This window comes from Arvicanthis niloticus, chromosome X (assembly GCF_011762505.2).
Source record: "Arvicanthis niloticus isolate mArvNil1 chromosome X, mArvNil1.pat.X, whole genome shotgun sequence".
In the NCBI taxonomy this organism is placed as follows: Eukaryota; Metazoa; Chordata; class Mammalia; order Rodentia; family Muridae; genus Arvicanthis; species Arvicanthis niloticus.
The window spans coordinates 127409252-127430048 of record NC_047679.1 but is presented as its reverse complement, the minus strand read 5'-3'; the positions used below and the strand labels follow the sequence as shown (position 1 = coordinate 127430048).

Here is a 20797-nt window from a genome sequence, read left to right as displayed (position 1 = left end):
CTGATAAGAGATTTGGTTTTCAATGGCCTACAACAGCTGAAGCACACTCTGATATCCCACATATTTTGTGTTGCTGTTTACTGCCCCCAGCTGCAAGGCGCATGTGGTAGTCACGCCTGCAAGGCATGCGGTTCACGTGCTGTCCACGTGCTATCCAGGCCATATATGCCTGTAAGGCACACGTGCTATCCATGCCTGCAAGGTGCACGGTGCACGTGCTATCCACGCTATAGATGCCTGTAAGGCTTACCTCATATCAACACCTGCAAGGCACGTGGTATCCACGCGCCTACAAGGCATGTGGCAAAAGTGTATAAATACCTCAGAATTCCCTTCAATAAAAGAGACTTGGTAAGAGACTTGATCACACCCTGTCTTGTCTCCATTCTTCGCGTCTCCTGCCCCAGTAGCCCCACTCTCTCTCTTGACCAGAGCACTTAGCTACAAAGTGTTGAGGCAGAGTGTAAGGTTCTCAACAGGGTAGGCTAGGTGCAAGCAATGAGAAAATCTCTCCTGTTGTTCAAGCTACTATGTAGTCCAGTACAATGGAGCTGGAAAATGGTTTCTGAAATAAATTCCTCTCTGTAAAGATTAGGTATTAATGTGGTTCTGTGGGCCATCTTCTTTATTACTCTTCCACAGCAAGACAATTTTAAGAAGAATCTGTGTCCTACCTGTTTCCCTCTACCTTTCCAATGTTTATCAGAGCGTTGCCTGTAAAAGAGGTATAAGAAAACTGAATTGGACATAAGTGATAAACTCTCATTTTAGTTTATCATGCAGGGGTTGCTTTGCGTCTGTTCCTTCTTCTTATTTTGAGAGTGCATAAAACTCTGGTATAGATCTTTTTTTCTGTGAACTTACAGTATTTATATTTCTTGTTACTGACCCTCTATTCTTTTCTGTCTTAGGAAGCTTATTATTTCACTGTGTGAAATGTTGACTGGCACATGTTTTAGCTAATCCTGCAGCAGGGACACCTGCTTTTCCTGCCTTTGATGACTTGCTGTTAACTATGCTCAGCTTCTTTCATGAGCTCCAGCTGCCCTATCTTTAGCTCCCATTGCATTTATTCTTTCACTTGTTTATGCTGTTGTCACACCCTTGGCTTTCATCCTTTGGCACTGTTGCAATTTTGCTCCTTATCTTTCTGTTTGATTTGAGAACTTTACCATTCACCTTAAGGGCTACATGATGGTTTGAAAGCCCAGATGTGGGTTTCTTGATAGTTATGTTTTCTTTTATTAAATTATTTTATTTATTTACATTCCAAATGTTGTCCCCCTTCCAGGTCCCCTCTCCAAGAGTTCTTTACCCCATCCTCCTCCCATTTGCTTCTGAGAGGGTGTCACCCACACTCACCTCACCTTCCCTGGGGCATCAAGTCACTACAAGGTTAGGCACATCCTCCCACTGAGGCCAGACAAGGCAGTCCAGGCCATGATCCAGCCCATGTATACTCTTTGGTTGGTGGCTTAGTCCCTGGGAGCTTTAGGGGGTCTGGTTAGTTTATATTGTTGGTCTTCCTATGGAGTTGCAATCCCCTTCAATTCCTTCAGTCCTTCCCCTAACTCTTCCATAGGGGTCTCCATGCTAGGTCCAGTGATTGGCTGTAAGCATCTGCATCTGTCTCAGTCAGCTGCTAGTAGAGCCTCTCAGAGGACAGCTATGTTACACTCCTGTCTGCAAGCACAACGTAGCATCAGTAATAGTGTCAGGATTTGGTATCTGCACATGGGATAGCTCCCAAGGTGGGCCAGTCACTGGTTGATCTTTCCTTCGTCTCTGCTCCATTTTTGTCCCTGTATTTCCTTTAGACAGGAACAATTCTGAGTCAAAAAATTTGAAGGTAGGTTGGTGACCCCATGCCTCAACTGGAGCCATATCTATCTACTGGAGGTGGTCTCCTCAGGTTCCATTTTCTTACTGTTAGGCATTTCAGCTGAGGTCATCCCTGTTGATTCCTGAGAGCCTCTCACAATCCAGATATCTGGGACTTTCTAGAGGTTCCACCCACCTGCTGCTGCATATTTCCATTCATTCTTCTGGCTCTCTGGGCTTCTCTCCTGTCTCCCTCCATACCCGATCCTGTCCCCTTTCCCCTACTCCTCCCCTTTCCCACTCAGGTTCCTCTCGAGATCCCTCTGCATACTGTGACTATTTTGTTTCCCCTTCTAAGTGGAATTGAAGCATCCACACTTGGGCCTTCCTTATTGTTAAGCTTCCTAAAGTCTGTGAGTTATATAATGGGTATTCTGAACTTTTTGGCTAATACCTACTTACCAGTAAGTACATACCATGCATGCATGAGGGTCTGGATTACCTCTCTTAGGATGATATATTCTAGTTCTATCAATTTGCCTGCAAAATTCATGATGTCCTCATTTTTAATAGCTGAATAGTATTCCAGATCTCCCATGTTCACGGATCGGTAGGATTAACATTTAAAATGACCATTTTACCAAAAGCTACAGATTCAATGAAATCCCTATCAAAATTTCAACACAATTCTTCACAGACATGGAAAGAGCAATTCTCAACTTCATATGGAAAAATAAAAAACACAGGATAGTAAAAACTATTCTCAAAAATAAAAGAACTTCTGGGGGAATCACTATCCCTGACCTCAAGTTGTACTACAGAGCAATAGTGATAAAAACTGCAAGGTATTGGTACAGAGACAGGCAGGAAGATCAATGGAATAGAAATGAAGATCCAGAAATCAGCAATAGGCCTGACATACATGCCTGCTAACACAAAGTCTTGGGTCTCTGCAGAAAAACACTGAAACAGATGGCTATAAGCTATTGTAAACAGGCAGCTTTTGTGGAAATTCACCAGCCTGAGTAGTCATGGACTTTGTAAATAGGCAGCCTTGGCAGATAGTACCAACTTAGATAAGGACAAGTGAATCAAAAGCAGAGTCATAGCGACCTGACCCCTGAACCTTTACCCAGCTGATACCCTGTTCTGAAAGATATCTGTACTCCCCCTGAACACCTATGCTCCTGTGTCATCCCCTTCCCCACATCCTGCATTTTTCTGTTTATAAACCCTGTGTTAAAAAGTAAAAATTATGATTTGATAATAATAAAAAAGGAAAAAATGAAAAATTATAATTTTAAAATAATAAAATTTACTTTTATAAATTAAAAAATGGTTTTCAATGTGAGTATACAATTTTGCATTTTTATGAGTAGCATATGAGAAGGCTTACTCCTCCATATTCTTGCAAGCATTTGATACTACATATAACCTCCCCCATTATATACACAAATGTTTCTGAAGTTTATCTTTCAGTCATTTACTAATGATACCAAATTCTGTTTAAAATTCATATTTGCAGCTTGCATATGTTACATAATTGATTTCTACTCTGCACTCTATTTTGTAAACTCTATATACATTATTTGAAATTTTTTGACTAGGTTGTTTGGTTTTCTTATTTAGTTTTGATACTAATTTTGTATTTATATTCTTGATAAAAGTTCTTTGATACATGAAACTATTCCACATTCTGACTTATTTCTTGAAGGAGAGGTTTTTAGTTTTGTTAAAATCTCTCTCTCCCTCTCTGTCTTTCTCTCTCTATTTTTGTGCTCCATCTGTACAATACAGCTTCCTTCAATTATTTTTATTTTTTAATTTATATATGTATTTATTTATTTATTTATTACCATGCAGTTCTTATCCCTCTCCCTCTCTCCCTGTTCGACCTCTGGCTGTTCCTCATCCCATACCTCCTCCCCCATCTCCAAGAGGATGTCTCCACACCCCTGACACACACACATGTCCACCCCACCAGACCTCTGCCATTTGTCAAGTCTCTGGAGACTTAGATGCTTCTTCTCTTACTGAGTCCAGACCAGGCAGTCCTCCGCTGTATATGTGTCTGGGCCTCATATCAGCTGGTATATGCTGTCTGGTTGGTGGCTCAGTGTCTGAGAGATCTCAGGGGTCCAGGTTATTTGAGACTGCTGGTCTTCCTACAGAGGCGCCCTCCTCCTCAGCTTCTTAAAATCTCACTGAACAATTTGCTTTTCTGTATTTTGTGGCTTTTATGTCATATCCTAGAAAGTCTTTGTTTGACTCAAATGTATACAATTACAACTATGGGGCTTATAAGATGACTCAGTGGATAAAGGAACTTGTCACCAAGATGACAATCTAAGTTTGTTCCCTGTGACCCACATGGTGGAAGAAAAGAACTAATATTTACAAAACATACATTACAACATTCTCTCTCTGTCTCTCTCTCTCTCTGTTTGTGTGTGTATCTTCCTCTCTCTCTCTCTCTCTCTGTGTGTATCTTCTTGTCTGACTATCTGCCTATCTCTCTCTGTGTGTGTATCTTTCTGTTTTCCTCTCTCTCTTTCTCTCTTTGACTTTCTGTCTCTCACACACAACATATATACACATATATACATATATACAACATATATACACAGACACACAAAATAAATAAATATAAATCTAATGTAATGAAATATTTGAAAACTTTCACCTGTTTCCTTTATCAAGTTTTATTGACTCTATTAGATTTTTTCAATTGTAGCCTATTACCCATTTTTATGTAATTGTCATGTAAGGTGTGAAAAGTGGATTCAACTATGTCTGTGTAACACAATTTATTGCAAAGTTTATGTAGTTTATTCTGGACTGTTGCCATAGGTAAAAATTAAGTAGTAACCCTGTTCTCTGCAACTTTTTGTTTACTCTATAACCAATGTCACACTCTTATTACTGATATAGTTTTATGGTACTTCTTAAAACTTATATCCTGTATACAAACACATTAAAAATGCATTTGGTATTTTTAGCTCTGTCCTTTTTAGCATGCATGTTACAATTAATTTGTAAATTTCTACCAAAGAATAAAAACAACACAAACAAATCTCTATACAAGACAGCTTTGATTTTATTTTATCTTATTATTTGGGGATTGTGTTCAATCTACTGCTGTGTTTATGGAGAACTGAGACTACCTTGTTTTGACTACCCTTTTGTGTGAATTATGAACATCAGTAAGTGGTGAAAGCCTTGTCTGATCATTTCTGCCTATGGGCATGTGTATAATATTATCAATTCTCTGATATATTTACAGGCTTTATAAAACATGAGTTCACTGAAATACCCCCTATCCTATCTAGATCCACCTCCAGATTCATTCTCTTTCTTTGTGCTGACAAAACTTACCAATGAAATGATTTCTAATAATGATATTCTGCTATACTCATAGATTGGTACCTTGTCAAGTCATGATCAGAGAGGCTTCCTCTTCCAACAGACAGGATCTGGTACAGAGACCCACAGCTAGATATTATGCAGAGAGAGTCTAAATTGGACGTCTGTGTTAGGTTCCTCATCTCAGAGCTTGTGGAACCTTAGAGCAGAGGAAGGGGAGGAAAAGACTGTAGGAGTCAGAAGGGATTGAACATGGAGCATATGGCTCACTGAATCAACTAAGCAGGGCCCATATGGGCTCACAGATACTGAAGCAGCAATCATAGGGCCTACAAAGGTATGGATCAGGTGCTCTGCTTATATGTTATGATCGTTAGCTTGGTGTTTTTATGCGATTCCTAATGGTGGGAGCAGGTGTGTCTCTGACTCTTTTGCTTGCTCTTAGAACTCTTTTTCTCCTATTGGGTTGCCTTGTCCAGCTTCAGTATGAGGGCTTTTGCCTTGTCTCTTTTCTCCTTATTTACTCATTAACTTTACATCCCCATCACAGTCCCCCCTTCTCCTCCCAGTTCTGCCCTTACAGCCCCTTCTCTCCAGTACCCTTTTCTCTTCTCCTCAGAGAAGGGGAAGGCCCCATGGGTACCAATCAATCCTGGCACATCAAGTCACAGCAGAACAAATCACATCCTCTCCCACCTCCCACTGAGGCTAGGCAAGGCAGTCCACCTAGGGGAAAGGAATCCACAGCCAGACAATAGGCAACAGAGTCAGAGTCAGCCCTCAATTGTTAGGTGACCCTTATAACAACCAACCTGCACATCTGCTCCAAATGTATAGGGGTCTTAAGCATGCCCCTTGCATGCTCTTTGGCTGGTGGTTCAGTCTCTGCGATCCCCCATGTGTCAAGGTTACTTGACTCTGTAGGCCTTCTTGCAGTGTCCTTGGCACCTCCTGCTCCCTCAATTCTACCCCCACTTCTACAATACTCCCCAACCTCAACCTGATGATTGGCTATGGGCCTCTGCGTCTGTTTCCATCTGCTCCTGGATGAAGTCTTTCAGGAGACAGTTATGCTAGGCTCCTGTCTGCAAGCATAACCGAGTATCATTAATGTCAGGGCTGGCTCTCTAACGTAGGATGAGTCTCAAGTTGGGACAGTCATTTATTGTGTTTGGTTGTTCTGTTTTGGAGGCCTGTTATGTTCTCAAGGGAAATGTTAGAGGAGTAGATCTGGGGAAATGGAAAGGGGGTGTGGAGCTGGGAGGACTGGTGGAAGGGGAAACTGTGGTCAGAATGGATTTTATAGAGATTATAATAAAAAATTACAATAAAAATGAAATGAGAGAGTTTAATATAAAACTGTGGTTGATGGTAATTTTATGAAAGAACATTAAGGATGTACTGCTGTCTTCTCTGTAAGTTTGTAAGTTTGTCTTTCATATAATAAATATGTTATTTCTCCATATCTTTATAAATTTTTATTATTTTTTCATTCACTAGTTTGATAAGATTACGATATGTCTCTGTCTCTGTCTCTCTCTCTGTCTCTCTCTCTCTCTCTCTATATATATATATATATATATATATATATATTTTTTTTTTTTTTTTTGAAAAAATCTTTCTCTGTGTTAATTTCTTTGCTTTGGAATCACTAATGCTTTGGTTAATGACCTTACTATATCATCCATAATTTCTAGGAATTTTACAAAATGTTCACTGGCACATTCTTTTGTCATTTCAATTCACTGAGACAGTGGATATTTTCATTTTGTAATTTTATATTTTTGAAACTTCAATTTGGTTATTTTATTGTTTCTCTTTAAAAAAATTCTGTCTATCTATGTTTTGTATTTTCATTTAACTCATGGGATATAGTTATAATATAAAGTCTTTACCTCTCCAACATCAGGATCATCTTATAGTTTAATCTTATTAATTATTTCTTTTCCTTTATATTTGGTAAAATTTCCATGGTTTTTGTTAAGTGGGACATTTAAAATATTTTATTATGGAGTCTGGGTCCTCTTACAGTACTATGGAGAAGTTTTCTTCATCTCATTTGTTTTAAATGATCACCCTTTGCTGCTTAAGATTTTAAGCTTTTCTTCTGATGTATTGGTTTATCTCATGTACCACTTAGCATAGGGCCATGGTTGAAGTTTATGTTCATTTTAAATTCTCAAAAGCCTTCCATGAAGCTATGGGTTTGTTCCATACTTTTGCTGCTCATGAAGTCTTCTGAAATAGAGTCACTAAATTAATTTGTATTATTCTTCTCAACCCTTTGGTATGCTGACATTAAGCTAGGCCATGCACATACAGCTCAACTGAGAGGATTATGCAGAACTGGCAGAATACTTTCCTTAATATTTTTTTTCTATTCTGGAATGTTCACACATTCTTTGTCCTACATGAATCTCTTTCTCTACTTTTCCTACTAAGATATATGCGGCTTCGGTCAGAATTTCAGGCATTTGTGCCACAACTCCACCTTGCAGTTAATCCTTTAGAGAAAACTTATCAAAGAAAGTAAGAAAAATTAGAAAACTTATTCCTGCACAGGTTGTTATTTCAAATCTCTGCTTAATATCATAGTTTCCTTTCTGTGTATCTCCTAGCCAATGTTTTCAGAGATTTTATTAATAATTGGCCATAATGTATTTGCTGTATTTTTTGTTATTATTTTTGACACAGAGTAGCACTATGGAATTAACTTAGTCTGTACTACTCTCCAACCATATTGCCAACCCAAATGCATTTTCCTGTTTCAGCCTCAAAAGTGCTAGGATTTCAGGTATGCATTAACAAGTGGCTCTTGCTAGGATTAGATACATATACTGCCAGTGTTGACTTTAGTTTATTCTGTATTGTCTTTGTGAAATCAAAATACTTATTTATTCTAGTAGAACAATAGTAGAGTTCTAAAGGTAATGTGTTAGTTATTGTGGTCCCTTAAATTTGTAAATACAGCAAATACATTATAGTTTTATGTTACAAATATATATTGTGCCACGTTCTCATTTACAATCTTCAACAGGAAGGCAGCTGGCTATTAGAGTTTTTCTGAACATTCTAGATACAAGACATTAGATGGAGTAGCATAGACAAGAAAACATAGAGCCAAAGCCTGCAAATTGCCAGTGGTGTGATGTGCTTGTAGATAGCCTGTTCAGAGCCATGTGAATCAATAGCAGAGCTTACAGTTGAGCTTAGCATTGTTGCTGTACTCTTCTAATCTCTACTTTCCTTAGCTACCTTTTTGGATTTTCCATGGAGTTTATCTGAGATGAATTAACTGGGGTAGGGGCATGAATGAGTACTTACATCTGTCTCTCCCTAGAAATGATCAAGGAGAAATGTAAAGGGCATTGGCTTGAGAACAGTGTACTGGTTTCCATTTTTCTATGACCTGTCCTCAGAGTCACTGAAGCTTGGTGCATAAGTCAATGTGGCTAGCAGACTTGGCTAGTCATAATGGGGACTCATTTTACATGCTTTATTGTCCTTCATCAAATTTCTAATAATCTAAAAGTAAGCAGGAAAGTTGGACAGTGGTTCTCTAGGCCAATGCCCCAATTCTCATCACTTTACTAAAATGAATAGCAGTGCAGGAAGAAGCCCATAATGCACTATGGAAGAGTTGTTCACTTTTGATCATATGATTCCTTTCATCATCACTTGTTCAATGAAGTTGTGAAACAGAGATCATGAAATACACTTCAGAGGATCAGTAATTGCTGAGCCATGGGTAAGTGAGCAGACAAAAGCAAGTGAAGGGACTCAGAACCACCTCAAGAGGGCACAGTGTAAACAAGGAAAAAACACATTGCAGGCTATAATGCTCATGTTGTTTGCATCTATGCATATCTTTAAATCTCTAAAGAAATAAGAAACTTATTTATCTTGTGTACCTAAAGGCCAGAACCAAGAATAATATGCATACACATGGTGGTGGAGAAGGGAAAATTGGAAAGCCTGTAATAACTGTTCCAGTCCTAATTCAAGGTTTTCAAGGAGAAAATGAAAGGGTTCTTGGGCATATTTTTGAAGTTAAACTAGAAAATAAAAGTCATTTTGAACAACATACTCATAATAAACACCATAAACATAGTATTCACTTGCTAATTGGCTTCTCTTTGATTTGTTTTTTTTGTTTTTTAGAGACAGGGTTTCTCTGTGTAGCCCTGGCTGTCCTGGAACTCACTCTGTAGACCAGGCTGTCCTGGAACTCAGAAATCCGCCTGCCTCTGCCTCCCAAATGCTGGGATTAAAGACGTGCACCACCACTGCCCAGCCTCTTTGATCTTCTAGAAGGAAATAGTGCCGGATTTGTTCTAATGTGTTCTTTACCAATTAGAGCATCAATGAGCATTAATGATTACATGCACATAGATATGTTTTTATACAAAATGTGTATGTTTGACTTACTTCAGGCCATTGAATCACTTCCAATAATACTACAGCAAATTTGAAAAAGGAAAATATAATAAACTACCTTTTGTTTCAGAATTATAATGGAAGGAAATTAAGTTCCCAGAACAAATGAAAACAAGACAAAAGCATCTATAAACCATGTGAAAATCCTCTCTTGTCTTTTATTAATGAACATTTCCTATTTATATCTATTGAGAAGACCACAATTTTAGTACAATTAAGTGTACTTTATGTTCATTCAAATGAAATTGTAAATCTCCGCCACTGTTCCTTCACACAGAGGACCTGGAGTTCCAGGTGTATACTGTCCTCTCAGATTGGGACATGCACTTCAGACTTTTGTGTGTTTCTGACCAGTTGGTCTGATGCATGGTCCATGTGGTCTAACTCCCAAAATAGTATAAACTATAACAAAAAGATTGTGTAGTGACCATGCAATCTACGTAACTGGCTACACACAAACTTTAGAGCCTTAGAGCCATGCTGAAGTAATTGCTACCATTCCAAGTTTTCTAAATAGTAAAGTATGTACATAGGAGTTCAATAACAAAAATGCCAGCAAGAGTTCTGTTAGGACCGAAACTCCAATCCAGCTAGTCACTGGGTTATCCTTCTGCAGGTTCGATGTATTCTCAGGTATTATGCTTCAAGAATGCTCTAGATTTCTTATCCAGAAAATGAGACAAGCTGTTGAAGCATACAGACCCTGTGTAGTATGATAGAGAAAATATCTCTGTTTACCCCTGTTTAATGTATAAAGCCAAAGGCCTAAGGGTGATAGCATAAATTCAATGCGCCATCTTTATTATGTAAACAAATATCCTGGCTCCACAGCCTAGTGCACGAGGCATCTCTGTTGAAAACACATAGCCATAGCATCTCTTGTTTTTACTTTCTCCCTTTCTCCCACTCTTGTTCATATTATCCTCCATTTTTGAGTTCTCTATATAGTTTTCTTTTCTTTTATCAGTTATAGAGCCCAAGCCTTTCAATCCAGTCCAGACTCTGTCAGTGCCACAATGATTCCAAAGTCCCTTCAAATTAGAGCACCTTCCTGTCATGTCACTTTTCTGCTGTGTTATTGAGAACTTGATTGGCCTTGGGAGCATTAGAAGTAGGAAATGCTGATGAGGGAACTTTCTTGGTCACTTCATATTAAATATCCATGCCTATCATAAAGTCAGCTTTGGGGAGTTTCCTCACTATCTCTTTGTGTGTGTGTAAAATGAGTCCTCTGTTGAAATTCTCCATGACTCAAAAATTTACAGTTACATTAGTGCAGGCATTTTTTTTTCTGTTTTTAAAAATAGCCTGTTCAATGTTAGATTTAAGTGTAATTGTGTTCTATTTTGCTAATCTATTTTGGTTAATGTAGTTGTGCATAAGGAAATTAGAAATCACTGTGCCATATCCTACATGCAAAAATATTTGCTTCACCATCCAATGAATCTCTCAAAACACACTTTCATGAATTATATCATTGGGTCTTGGGCATAGTCTCTGCTGATCCAAGTACAGAAATAGCTTTAAGAAAAGACTATGTTCAGAATGAGAACACAACTGTTTAAAACATAGCTCTATTCTCAGAGTCTATTCTCAGAGTTTTTGTTGATTAAGCTTTGGAGTAAATCATGTCTTTAGGTAAATTGTTTGTAGTGTTTTATTATTAAATAATATTAATTTAATTAATTTTATTAAATATTTATTTATAAACTCTTGTGGAAATGGATGATTTTTAGATGAGTGCAGTAGCTTTGAGCACATGGAACACACCAGTGCCCCTGAAGACGCATATACTATATTAAGTCTTAGGGATGGCTTAGACAAGTGATAAACCAATTTACAAGTGAGAAATGAGGATAGAAAGAATATTTGGACCATACTTCATCACTGTGTGAATAGATTGAATATGATGTAGATGCAAGAGGGTGTTTTATGCTTACCAATGGCAGAAAAGAAAAACTAATATAGACTTCAAAATGTGGAACACTTATATACACATGTCAGATCTTATGTAAGCTTGTTTTATATTATCTGTGTTGTGTATCAGCTTGTGTCAGCTATGTTGGGCTGGAGTGGGACATTAGTTAAGGCAATTATAAGGTATTTTAGCAGGTTGAAATGGGTTCGAATGAGCTACAGTAGGCTAAGTCAGTTTATACTGTGTTTGAGACAAGCTGCTATGAAATGTCTAATTGCCCTTCAATAACATGAACAGAACTGATCTAGGTACAAGGGAAACTCAGTAAAGGTGTAACATAACTTTCTGCCCATCTGTTGTGTTTCCAAAATTTATGCACTGACATCTAATTTACTATGGGGCTAATACCAGTATATAAGGATTTTTTTGAGTGAATATTGCAGCCTTCAATGGGAAAAACAATTTTGTAATATATTTTAGCACATTCTCTAATTCCTTCTATTATGTGAAGATACAGAGGGTATCACCCATAAAAATGGACTCCCAGCAGATATCAAGTAAGTCTACTGGAACTTTGATGTTAGACTTCCTAGCCCTCAGAATAATGAGTCATGCTGTTCATAAATTACTAGTCTAAGATATAGTTCTATAGTGGCAAAGACAATATCATTTCTAATGACAAATATGTGAGATTTATCCATTAATCTGAAAAAAACGTATTCCATGACTAATTTCCAAGCAATAGTTCCCTATCTATACACTGAAAATGCAAGAATAAAACGTGAATGGCACATTAATCCCAGCACTCAGGTGGAAGAGGCAAGTGTATCTCTAAGCTTGAGGCCAGCCTGGTCTGCAGAGCAGGTTCCAGAACAACCAGGGCTACACAGGAAAAGTCTGTCTCAAAAAACCCAAAGAAAATAAATAAAATAAAATGAATAATAAAATAAAAAAATAAAACATGGATGGTGTCCTCCAGAAGGCAGGAAAGGCATCAGATATCACAATAAACGAAAATTGATGTATAGTATATAATGTTACATCAGCTAGTTCCAAACCTCTGTTTCTTGACTCGACAAAAGTTTCTCTTTTGTTAACAAAGTCCATTGTGGACAGACTTTGATGGCTGCATAGTTGTCCTCTCTGGGCTCATCATCCTATACTTTTCAGTCTTGTGGCAGCACCCCACCAGTAAGGATTTGTTTTCATACTCATCATGGAGTAGAGGATCTAGTATCAGACATTAATTGTTCCAGCAACTTACTTTTTCTTATTATAACTGGACCATTTACTTTTCTCCTCCCTGCTTTGGTTTTGAGAGAAGTGGGGATGCCACATACCTGTTTTCTAGATGTGGAAAAGTGTTAGATTTTGGATTATTTTAATTGACCACAGGTAAGGGTAAGCATTGTGAGAGCCCAGCAGGTGGAGATAACAGGGGCATTTAACAGCTTCCTGTAAGTTTTGATGTTTGGGAATTCTACTATCATCGTCTGTGTTATGTAAAATGGTAGAAATTATACTTGAGCCTAACATGTACTCTGCAAAGGAATAGCATATGTGAGACATAGAGGGGGAGGGAGCTATATGACAGTGTTAGATGTCCTTTCTCAGAAAGAGCATGCTGGTTAAAGTTCAAAACACATCTGCATTGCACTCTTTGACCTAAGGAAACATTGGTTCATTTTTCTACTTTATTTCACTCAGATGCAGTGACTGAAGTGAAGACAGACATCTATGTGACAAGTTTTGGCCCTGTGTCAGACACTGACATGGTAAGTATAGTTCCTGAAAAAGGAAAAGAAAAAGATGATTCAATGGGTGAGATGAAACAAACTGACATTTTCCACAGCAGATCCCTAATTTATTTTCTAAGGATATCTTATCCCATAAATTTCGTACTAGCACTTTGGACAATTTTACTTTTTTCATGCACCCTTTACCTGTATCCATAAACTTCACTTAGCCACACAGACATACCTGTCTCTTCTTCCATATCTTTAAAAAAATGGCTTAGTTCTCTATCGGAAATTATTGGTCTCTTCAAATTTTTCTGGCATATATTCTGGTATATATTTGTCCAAACAGGTCATTTGAAGAAAGTGTTGTGATAGTTATTATTGTTGGTCAAGTAACCAGTAACGCCATCCAAGAAGTCTGTTCCATTCATTGAGGACATGGAGGGACCAAGTATTCCAGAGTTTAGATCTAAATCACTTTTAAATGTTGGTCCTTTTATAGATGTGTGCAGAGGGAGAGCTACAATCAGGCCCAAACAATTGGGCAGTGGATAAATACTCACTGTATGTCTACTCTTAATGTGGCATGCCCAGCCTTTTTTATGGGTTTTGAGGATCTAAACTCACATCCCCCCTTGCAAGCACTTTATTAAACTGTCTCTCAGCTCTAAGAAAATTTAACTTTAAAATGAAATTTTAATGCATTTTCTCTTAAAATGCGCACACACCATTTACTCATTGCTACTCATTTATCACCATCCACAAATGCATTCACATAAACACACACACACATACCCCAATCACACATAGACCCAACACAGCTGATGTAGTATCTTTAATAGCCCATGGGCACATACACATGCAAACAGCTATCTGACCTCATAGATGCCAATAACACATACACATAGTCTCTTTATCTGGCTTGTTCTTTCTTTCTCTTTCCTGAGTCTGTCTTTTTTTCATTTGTTTATATCCTTCAACAGGATTAAGTTTAAAGCACTAGAATGTATGGATCTTTCCTAGTCAGGAGGAAATGCTTGGGTCAAATGAAGTCAGTGTTTTTTTGTTTGTTTGTTTGTTTTTGTTTTTTTAGCAGCACTTTTACCCCTTCTTAAGGCTGTGTAGTCCATCTGAGTGAGAAGCACATTACTATTGCTTTTTAAAGGTCTCCTCTCTGTGTTCTTGTACAACAGTTGATCCCAAGCTGACTTTGGTGATAAGTTGCAGCACGAACCTTAGCATGACAACAGAGTACATAAAAAAGTAAATGAAACTTAAGTCATAGTATAAGAAATGAGTTGGAAACTGGGTGTAATTGGGATTTTATAGACATCATGACTGAACAGGTCATGATAACTCTGCAATAAATGGGGTGAAATAATACATGGCTCCTCAGTAGTAATATCAACACTGTGAGACATCAAAAGACTTTGTCCCAATTTGAGTAAATTGAGGCCATGTGCCTTTCTGTAGCTATCTACTATTAGGAGAGATTAGGCCATTTTCATGATCAGATTTATGGGAAGGTGGCACAAAGGTGGCCATGACAGACAGAATGGCTACAAATGATTTAGTGAAAAGGCTCTCTCAGATTGGGACTGTCTATCTATTTACAGTGAAAAACAGTTCTTGACAGTTGGAAGAATTTCTCATGGTATCTCAAGATCATTTTTAGAAGTTAGTTGTTGTTTTTACTGTTAAATAATCTGTTTTCTTTCTTAATTTTTTGTTTTATATATTTTAATTAAAATATAGTTACATCACTATTCCATTCTTTTTCTTCTTCCCTTTCTGCCTTTCCCCATCCCTTCCTCCAACTCCTTCCATGTGCCCTTCCCTACTTCCATATTTGTAGCCTCTTCTTCACTAATTATTATTAAGATCCTTTGAATTACAGTGCCCATTGTGGAGGCTGAAGAAGTGTAAAATAGAAAGTTTAGATGTTAGTTCTAGGTATTGATCACCCTTTCTTGAAGGATGCTTTTACTGCTGAAATTCACTAAGTAAGGTAACAGGTGCCAGTTGTTTCAACTGAGAAATCTCCTGAGAAATATAATGTGCATCCAAGTAACAATGCAAGTAAATAGTATAGTCATAGAACTGACCACCTGGCCTAATGTGAAAAAAAACAGAAGGTTGAGGAAAGGGAATACATATTAGACATTATTGTCATAATTCTTGATGATAAGTTCAAGTAATATATAGTCTGCTTTGACAAATGCTTATGGAAATTGTACAAAGATATCAAAATATGTAAGTATCACAAAAAAGTGGTCATTAGGAAGAAAACAAAAGTTCAGGAAAGGGTTACTTTATTTGTAGTGGTATACTTGAAACCTAGCATTGTAAAGAGGATATGTCCACTTAAGCTCCTTCCTTACTAGTGTCAAGGATCACAGTGGATTGACCTATTTTGAATGCCTCTTATTTCCTTGCCCTAAGTATATTTTCAGATGTAACCAAGAAAGGTCTATATTCATGATTACTTTTCCTAGGAGTCCATGATTAGTTCTCTTCCGGAACCTGCATAGCCAGGCCACATGCATATGTATTTAATATCCATAAAAGTATTGTCATATTTTATATTTAATACTTTTATGGATATTAAATGCATGTGTAACCTGCATAGCCAGGCCACATGCATATACTTGGAAGACCATTTTAAGAGCCACACATCACTGAAACAGTGCTGTGGATTAGCATATGCGTAATATCTTCAAATGCATAACAATGGAGAGAATGGAAATGGAAGAAGGAACTCAAAATTGGAAAAAAGACAAGATTTTCACTTTAATTCATTTGTCATGGCTGTGGAAACCACATTCTGCTAAATAGGCACAAGCCTTGCAAGATATTTTTTCTGGTGCTTGCTTTGACATGACATTGTTAGAGAGTTGAAGCCCATGTAGGAAAAGTATTAAGTGCCTTTCCCAGGGGTAAACTTAGTCTTATTATCTGGAAGATTTGATTTAAATGCCCCAGAAAACAACAGAATTCATTTGTCAATTTTGGGTAAACCATCCTCAGAGAATATGTAAGGGCTCAATTTGCAAGAAAGTAATTGATTGCAATGTTAGAATAGTTAGGTCAAAATCTGATTGTCTTTGGTCAAAGGTTGTGAGATACCTAAGGTTCAAACAGTTACTGTCTGATTTTTCTCTGGCAACTTTGATTCTGGATTAAAATCTATAAAAATAGATTTATATAGCCTATCTTTTAGAACTGACTAAATAAATTAATGGGAATATCCTTAAATAGGTCATATTATTAAAAATAACTATTAGATACAGATAGAAATTCTTTGGTATAAAACATTGAAAGCAATTCCTTTTGATACATTTAATTCTAATTAAGTTAACCACTACCAATTATTATAATATCCACTTTCATCACATCTTGTTTGTGTGCACTTAGGTTGCTTCTCATTTTAAAATAGTAAACATAATGATACAATAAAATTGGACAAACTTCGAATGAGCATGTTTGAGTTTCCTTAGGGTATGTGCTTACATATAAACTTTGCAATTCATATGATCTTTGTATGTTTAACAGTTTTCAGAGCAAATATTTTTGTGATGTGCCAATTTACAATCTCATTATCTGTGTACAGTGGTTCCATTTCTATATTTTTTCTTGTTACAAATTGTCATATTTTATATTTAATACTTTTACGGATATTAAATAAACCCTAATTGATTATATTCACATTTTCCTAATTCACATAGGGGTTAAGAATGTTTCCAAACTATGATACCACCCCTGTAGCCAATTTACAAATATCCTATTTCCTTGTGTTATCACTTTAAAAACAGTGTTTATTACATTTATTCATGTGTGTGGAAATCAGAGGATAACCTGGAGTCAGTTCTCTCCCTCTTCCTTGTGGCTCCCAAGAATCAAAATTAAGTCATCAAGCTTTGTGACAAGTGCTGTTCTCCTCTGAACTGGCTCTCATTTTCTCTCATTTTGTTACTTTTCTTTTCTTTTCTCTTTTTTTCTTTTCTTTGGCATCTTCAAGATATATTTTTATTATTTTTGTATTCTCATTACCTTGAAGAAATCTGATGTCAATCAAATTTGGCTAGCTCTTTGTAGGTAATATGTCTTTTCAGTTTTGTTCATGTGGTCTGCTTTTTGGTATTCTTTGAGTCTGCTCTGTGCTAGATTGGCTTGGCTCTACTTTAATTTATTGACTTTGCAGCTCATTATGGTTCATGAATCTCAGGATCCATCTATTTTAACAGTTCTTGAAAAGTTTATTATTATATTGCAAATTGTTCCTCCGTCACTTTCTCTATTCTCATGTTTTGAATCTTCACAAACAACCATGAACCTTTTTCCCTTTTATCCACATTAAAATTGTTAGGAAAGGATTCAGCCTCTTATTTGCTATTATGTATCTGTCTGAAATGTAAACTGAACAGGTTTTCCTCATATGTACACTAGTTCATTAATCTCTTCAGTAATATCATATCTACTACCAATTAAAGTTTTATTCTAGTCGGTCTTTCTTCTATAATGTCTTTTCAAAACTGTTTTTTTTTTAAATTTCTGTCCTTCCCTTTAATCTTTGTGATTTTAAGAACACATCTTTCTTAACCTCTATTTGGTAATTATATTGCATGAAGTCTTTGGAGTGAGTCTAAGTTTCTGCTGTAGCAGATACTGACCATTTCTTAGGTGGGTTTTTTTTTTTGCACATTACAGTATTTTTTTTATTGAGAATTCATATATAGTGTACAGGGTTTTTGTGACATCTCCTCCTCTCTTGGAATCTGAGACCAATTTTTAGGTTAGTTTCTCAATTTTAAAGTTTTAGATTAAGGAATCAATGTCTATTAATTTTAACATCAATTCAAGAGTAGATGAGGCTGAATTTCAATAGAAATAGCTTTTGTTTCCCTCTACCACTTCCCTTTTGAATTTTTGTGCTATGGGCTGATTCTACCTCACTAATTTTATCTAGTTCACCCCTTTTGCTTAGGTTGGAGCATTTCAAGAGTGTAGCTTTATATGGGAGTCTAGTTCTAGTTTATAGACAGGCAGAGTCCCAGTTTATACTTGTTGTCCTAATTATTTATAAATCCTCTGGACACTCTCAAAGGTGTTCCAGTTTAGGCAACAATTGTAGGATCCTCCCATTCTTCAGTAGGAATGTAAATGGAATGCTGGGGGCAAAAAAGAACAAGTGTGTTTAATTTATAGAGATCTCAAACATGAAGGCAACAATGTATGTCAGGGAAAACTTTATTCAAACTATGATTGGAAGCAGTTAGTGGTTTAGATTTTCACATACTTCTAGCTGCCATTTTATTGTTTAGCCTGTCTAGCTAAAAGATGTTTCTGTGCTTTTTGGCTCTTTTTAGTTTAATTTCAATTTTATTTAGAATTTTTAAAAATTAAAAACTGAATTAAAAACTATTTAGTAAAACTATATGTAGTACTCTGCCAGTAACCAATCAAATATAACTTATGTAATAATTTTAAAAAACACAATTTTAAAGTTTTAATAAAATTTAATACAAAGCACATAAAGTCTATGATGTATCTTTTAGTAATCAAGGTGATTTGTAAAATCCAATTAGCCTTTAAATGTTTAACTTTATTGCAACTTTTGGTTCTTAAGCTTTATAAATATCAGTAAGGTATTCTTATTGGCACTCTCATTGTAAGTGAATATTTTTTTTATTCTTTTCAACTGTAGTGACTTTTTTCTTTTAAAAAAGTTTTTTTTTTAAAAAATAAAGTTTTATTTTCTAAAAATGATTTTAGAATCATTTTTGAAAAAATAAAACACAATAAGATAAAAACAAAACCATCACATCAATGTTGGACAGAAAAAAAAGCCCCAAGAGTCAGACACCCATTTGTTTATACACTCAGGAATCCCATAAAAACACTAAATTGGAAGCCTTAATATATATGCAGAGGATCTGGTACAGACCCTGTGCAGGGTGCCTCATGAGCCTCGTTCTCCTAGTATCCCCCATCTTCTCTATTACACTCTTTCTATCTCTCTTCTACTAGGTTCCTTGAGCTCTGAGAGGAAAGGGGATTTCCTTTTTAACTTTGTTTTTAACTAAAACCAATCAAGGTTTTGGTTAGAGCCTGTAATTAGATGTAGGGGCTTACATTTTTTCAGTGGGTCTCTTACTTTAAAAAACTGACCAGCAGTTGTAGGTCATGATTGTGGTCTGAAAATTTGCTGTGACACATTAAGCTAGTAAGATTTTACTTTTGTCAGCTGAGTCCCGATAGCTTGAGAAAAATTTCCATTTAAACAGCAGCAAACTCACCAACATCAACCAGCATATTTGTTTGAGTTAGTGGAGGACTGCCCTATTTTTTTAACCCCACTCCCCCGCTTTTTGTTTTTACAGAAACACATATTTTGGGGTAGTCCAACTTTCTTCTAGGATTTGAAGTAGATGAACACTCATATTTGGGGGCCCATCCCTTCTGTGGCACTATTGCTTCCCAGGGTATCACACCTAGTATTCTAGATTTTTTTCTGCCAATTTGGCTGATAATGTTGCATATGCCAGGAGAATTAGAGATTTGGAGGTCATGTTCAAGAAAGAAATTTTAAAAAATAGAAAAAAGAGAAAGAAATAGCTTCCTGGGTGAATAGATCACTTTATATGCATGAGGAATTATTTGAATCTCCTGAACACAAATAAAAGTCTGGAGCTCAGGCTCAGATGAAATTTGTATTAAAGTATATGTTTTGCTTTCATGGTGACAGTTGTAATGACCTCTAATGTTCATATGAGATCATTCATAAATAAAGACAAAGAGGTTTTATTTTTTTAAACTAGAGATGTCATAGCACAGAGAAGAAAAGTCTTTTGCTCAGCTTGTATTATATGTAGGGGGTGACTTTTTAAATAAAATATGTGTTAGACATATGGTTAGATATATATTTCATCTGTGATTGGTTAATATGGCAATAGTTTTCAGTCATTATAATTTGCCATACTCACCAGTCAGTACTTCTAATAGATTCCTCTTCTCTACCACAGGAAACATTTCAGTTAAGATTTGCCAAGGGCATTGTTTATTCTCATCAGAATCCTATGAAAACATTGTTTCATTCTTTCTTGCTTGCTCTCTCTGTTCTAGGAATATACTATTGATGTATTTTTTAGACAAACATGGCATGATGAAAGACTGAAATTTGATGGACCAATGAAGATCCTTCCACTGAATAATCTTCTGGCTAGTAAGATATGGACTCCTGATACCTTCTTCCACAATGGTAAAAAATCAGTGGCTCACAATATGACCACACCCAACAAACTTCTCAGACTAGTAGACAATGGGACCCTCCTCTATACAATGAGGTAAGAGAGTGATAACCCCCACGCAGAATATAGTGGAGCTAGGACTTAAATTGGAAGTTGTGGGTTTTAGGTTATACATTGAAAATTCCTTTGGTTTATTACAATTAAATGCTTTCTTTCATAACTGTTGCTATAGTCAGTGTCTCTTTGCAGCAATAGAACAGTGACTACGAAAA

General features: G+C 36.5%; 1 protein-coding gene across 3 annotated transcripts in view; it reads left to right on the top strand.

Annotated features, from left to right (window-relative positions):
- Gabra3 (gamma-aminobutyric acid type A receptor subunit alpha3) overlaps window positions 1-20797 on the top strand; it is a 213674-nt gene that overhangs the window by 124684 nt on the left and 68193 nt on the right. For all 3 annotated transcript variants that reach the window (XM_034484920.1, XM_076918611.1, XM_076918610.1), the window contains 2 exons: window positions 13247-13314; window positions 20401-20621. In XM_034484920.1, coding sequence (XP_034340811.1) covers window positions 13247-13314; window positions 20401-20621 — 289 coding nt within the window. The remainder of the gene's footprint in view (window positions 1-13246; window positions 13315-20400; window positions 20622-20797) is intronic.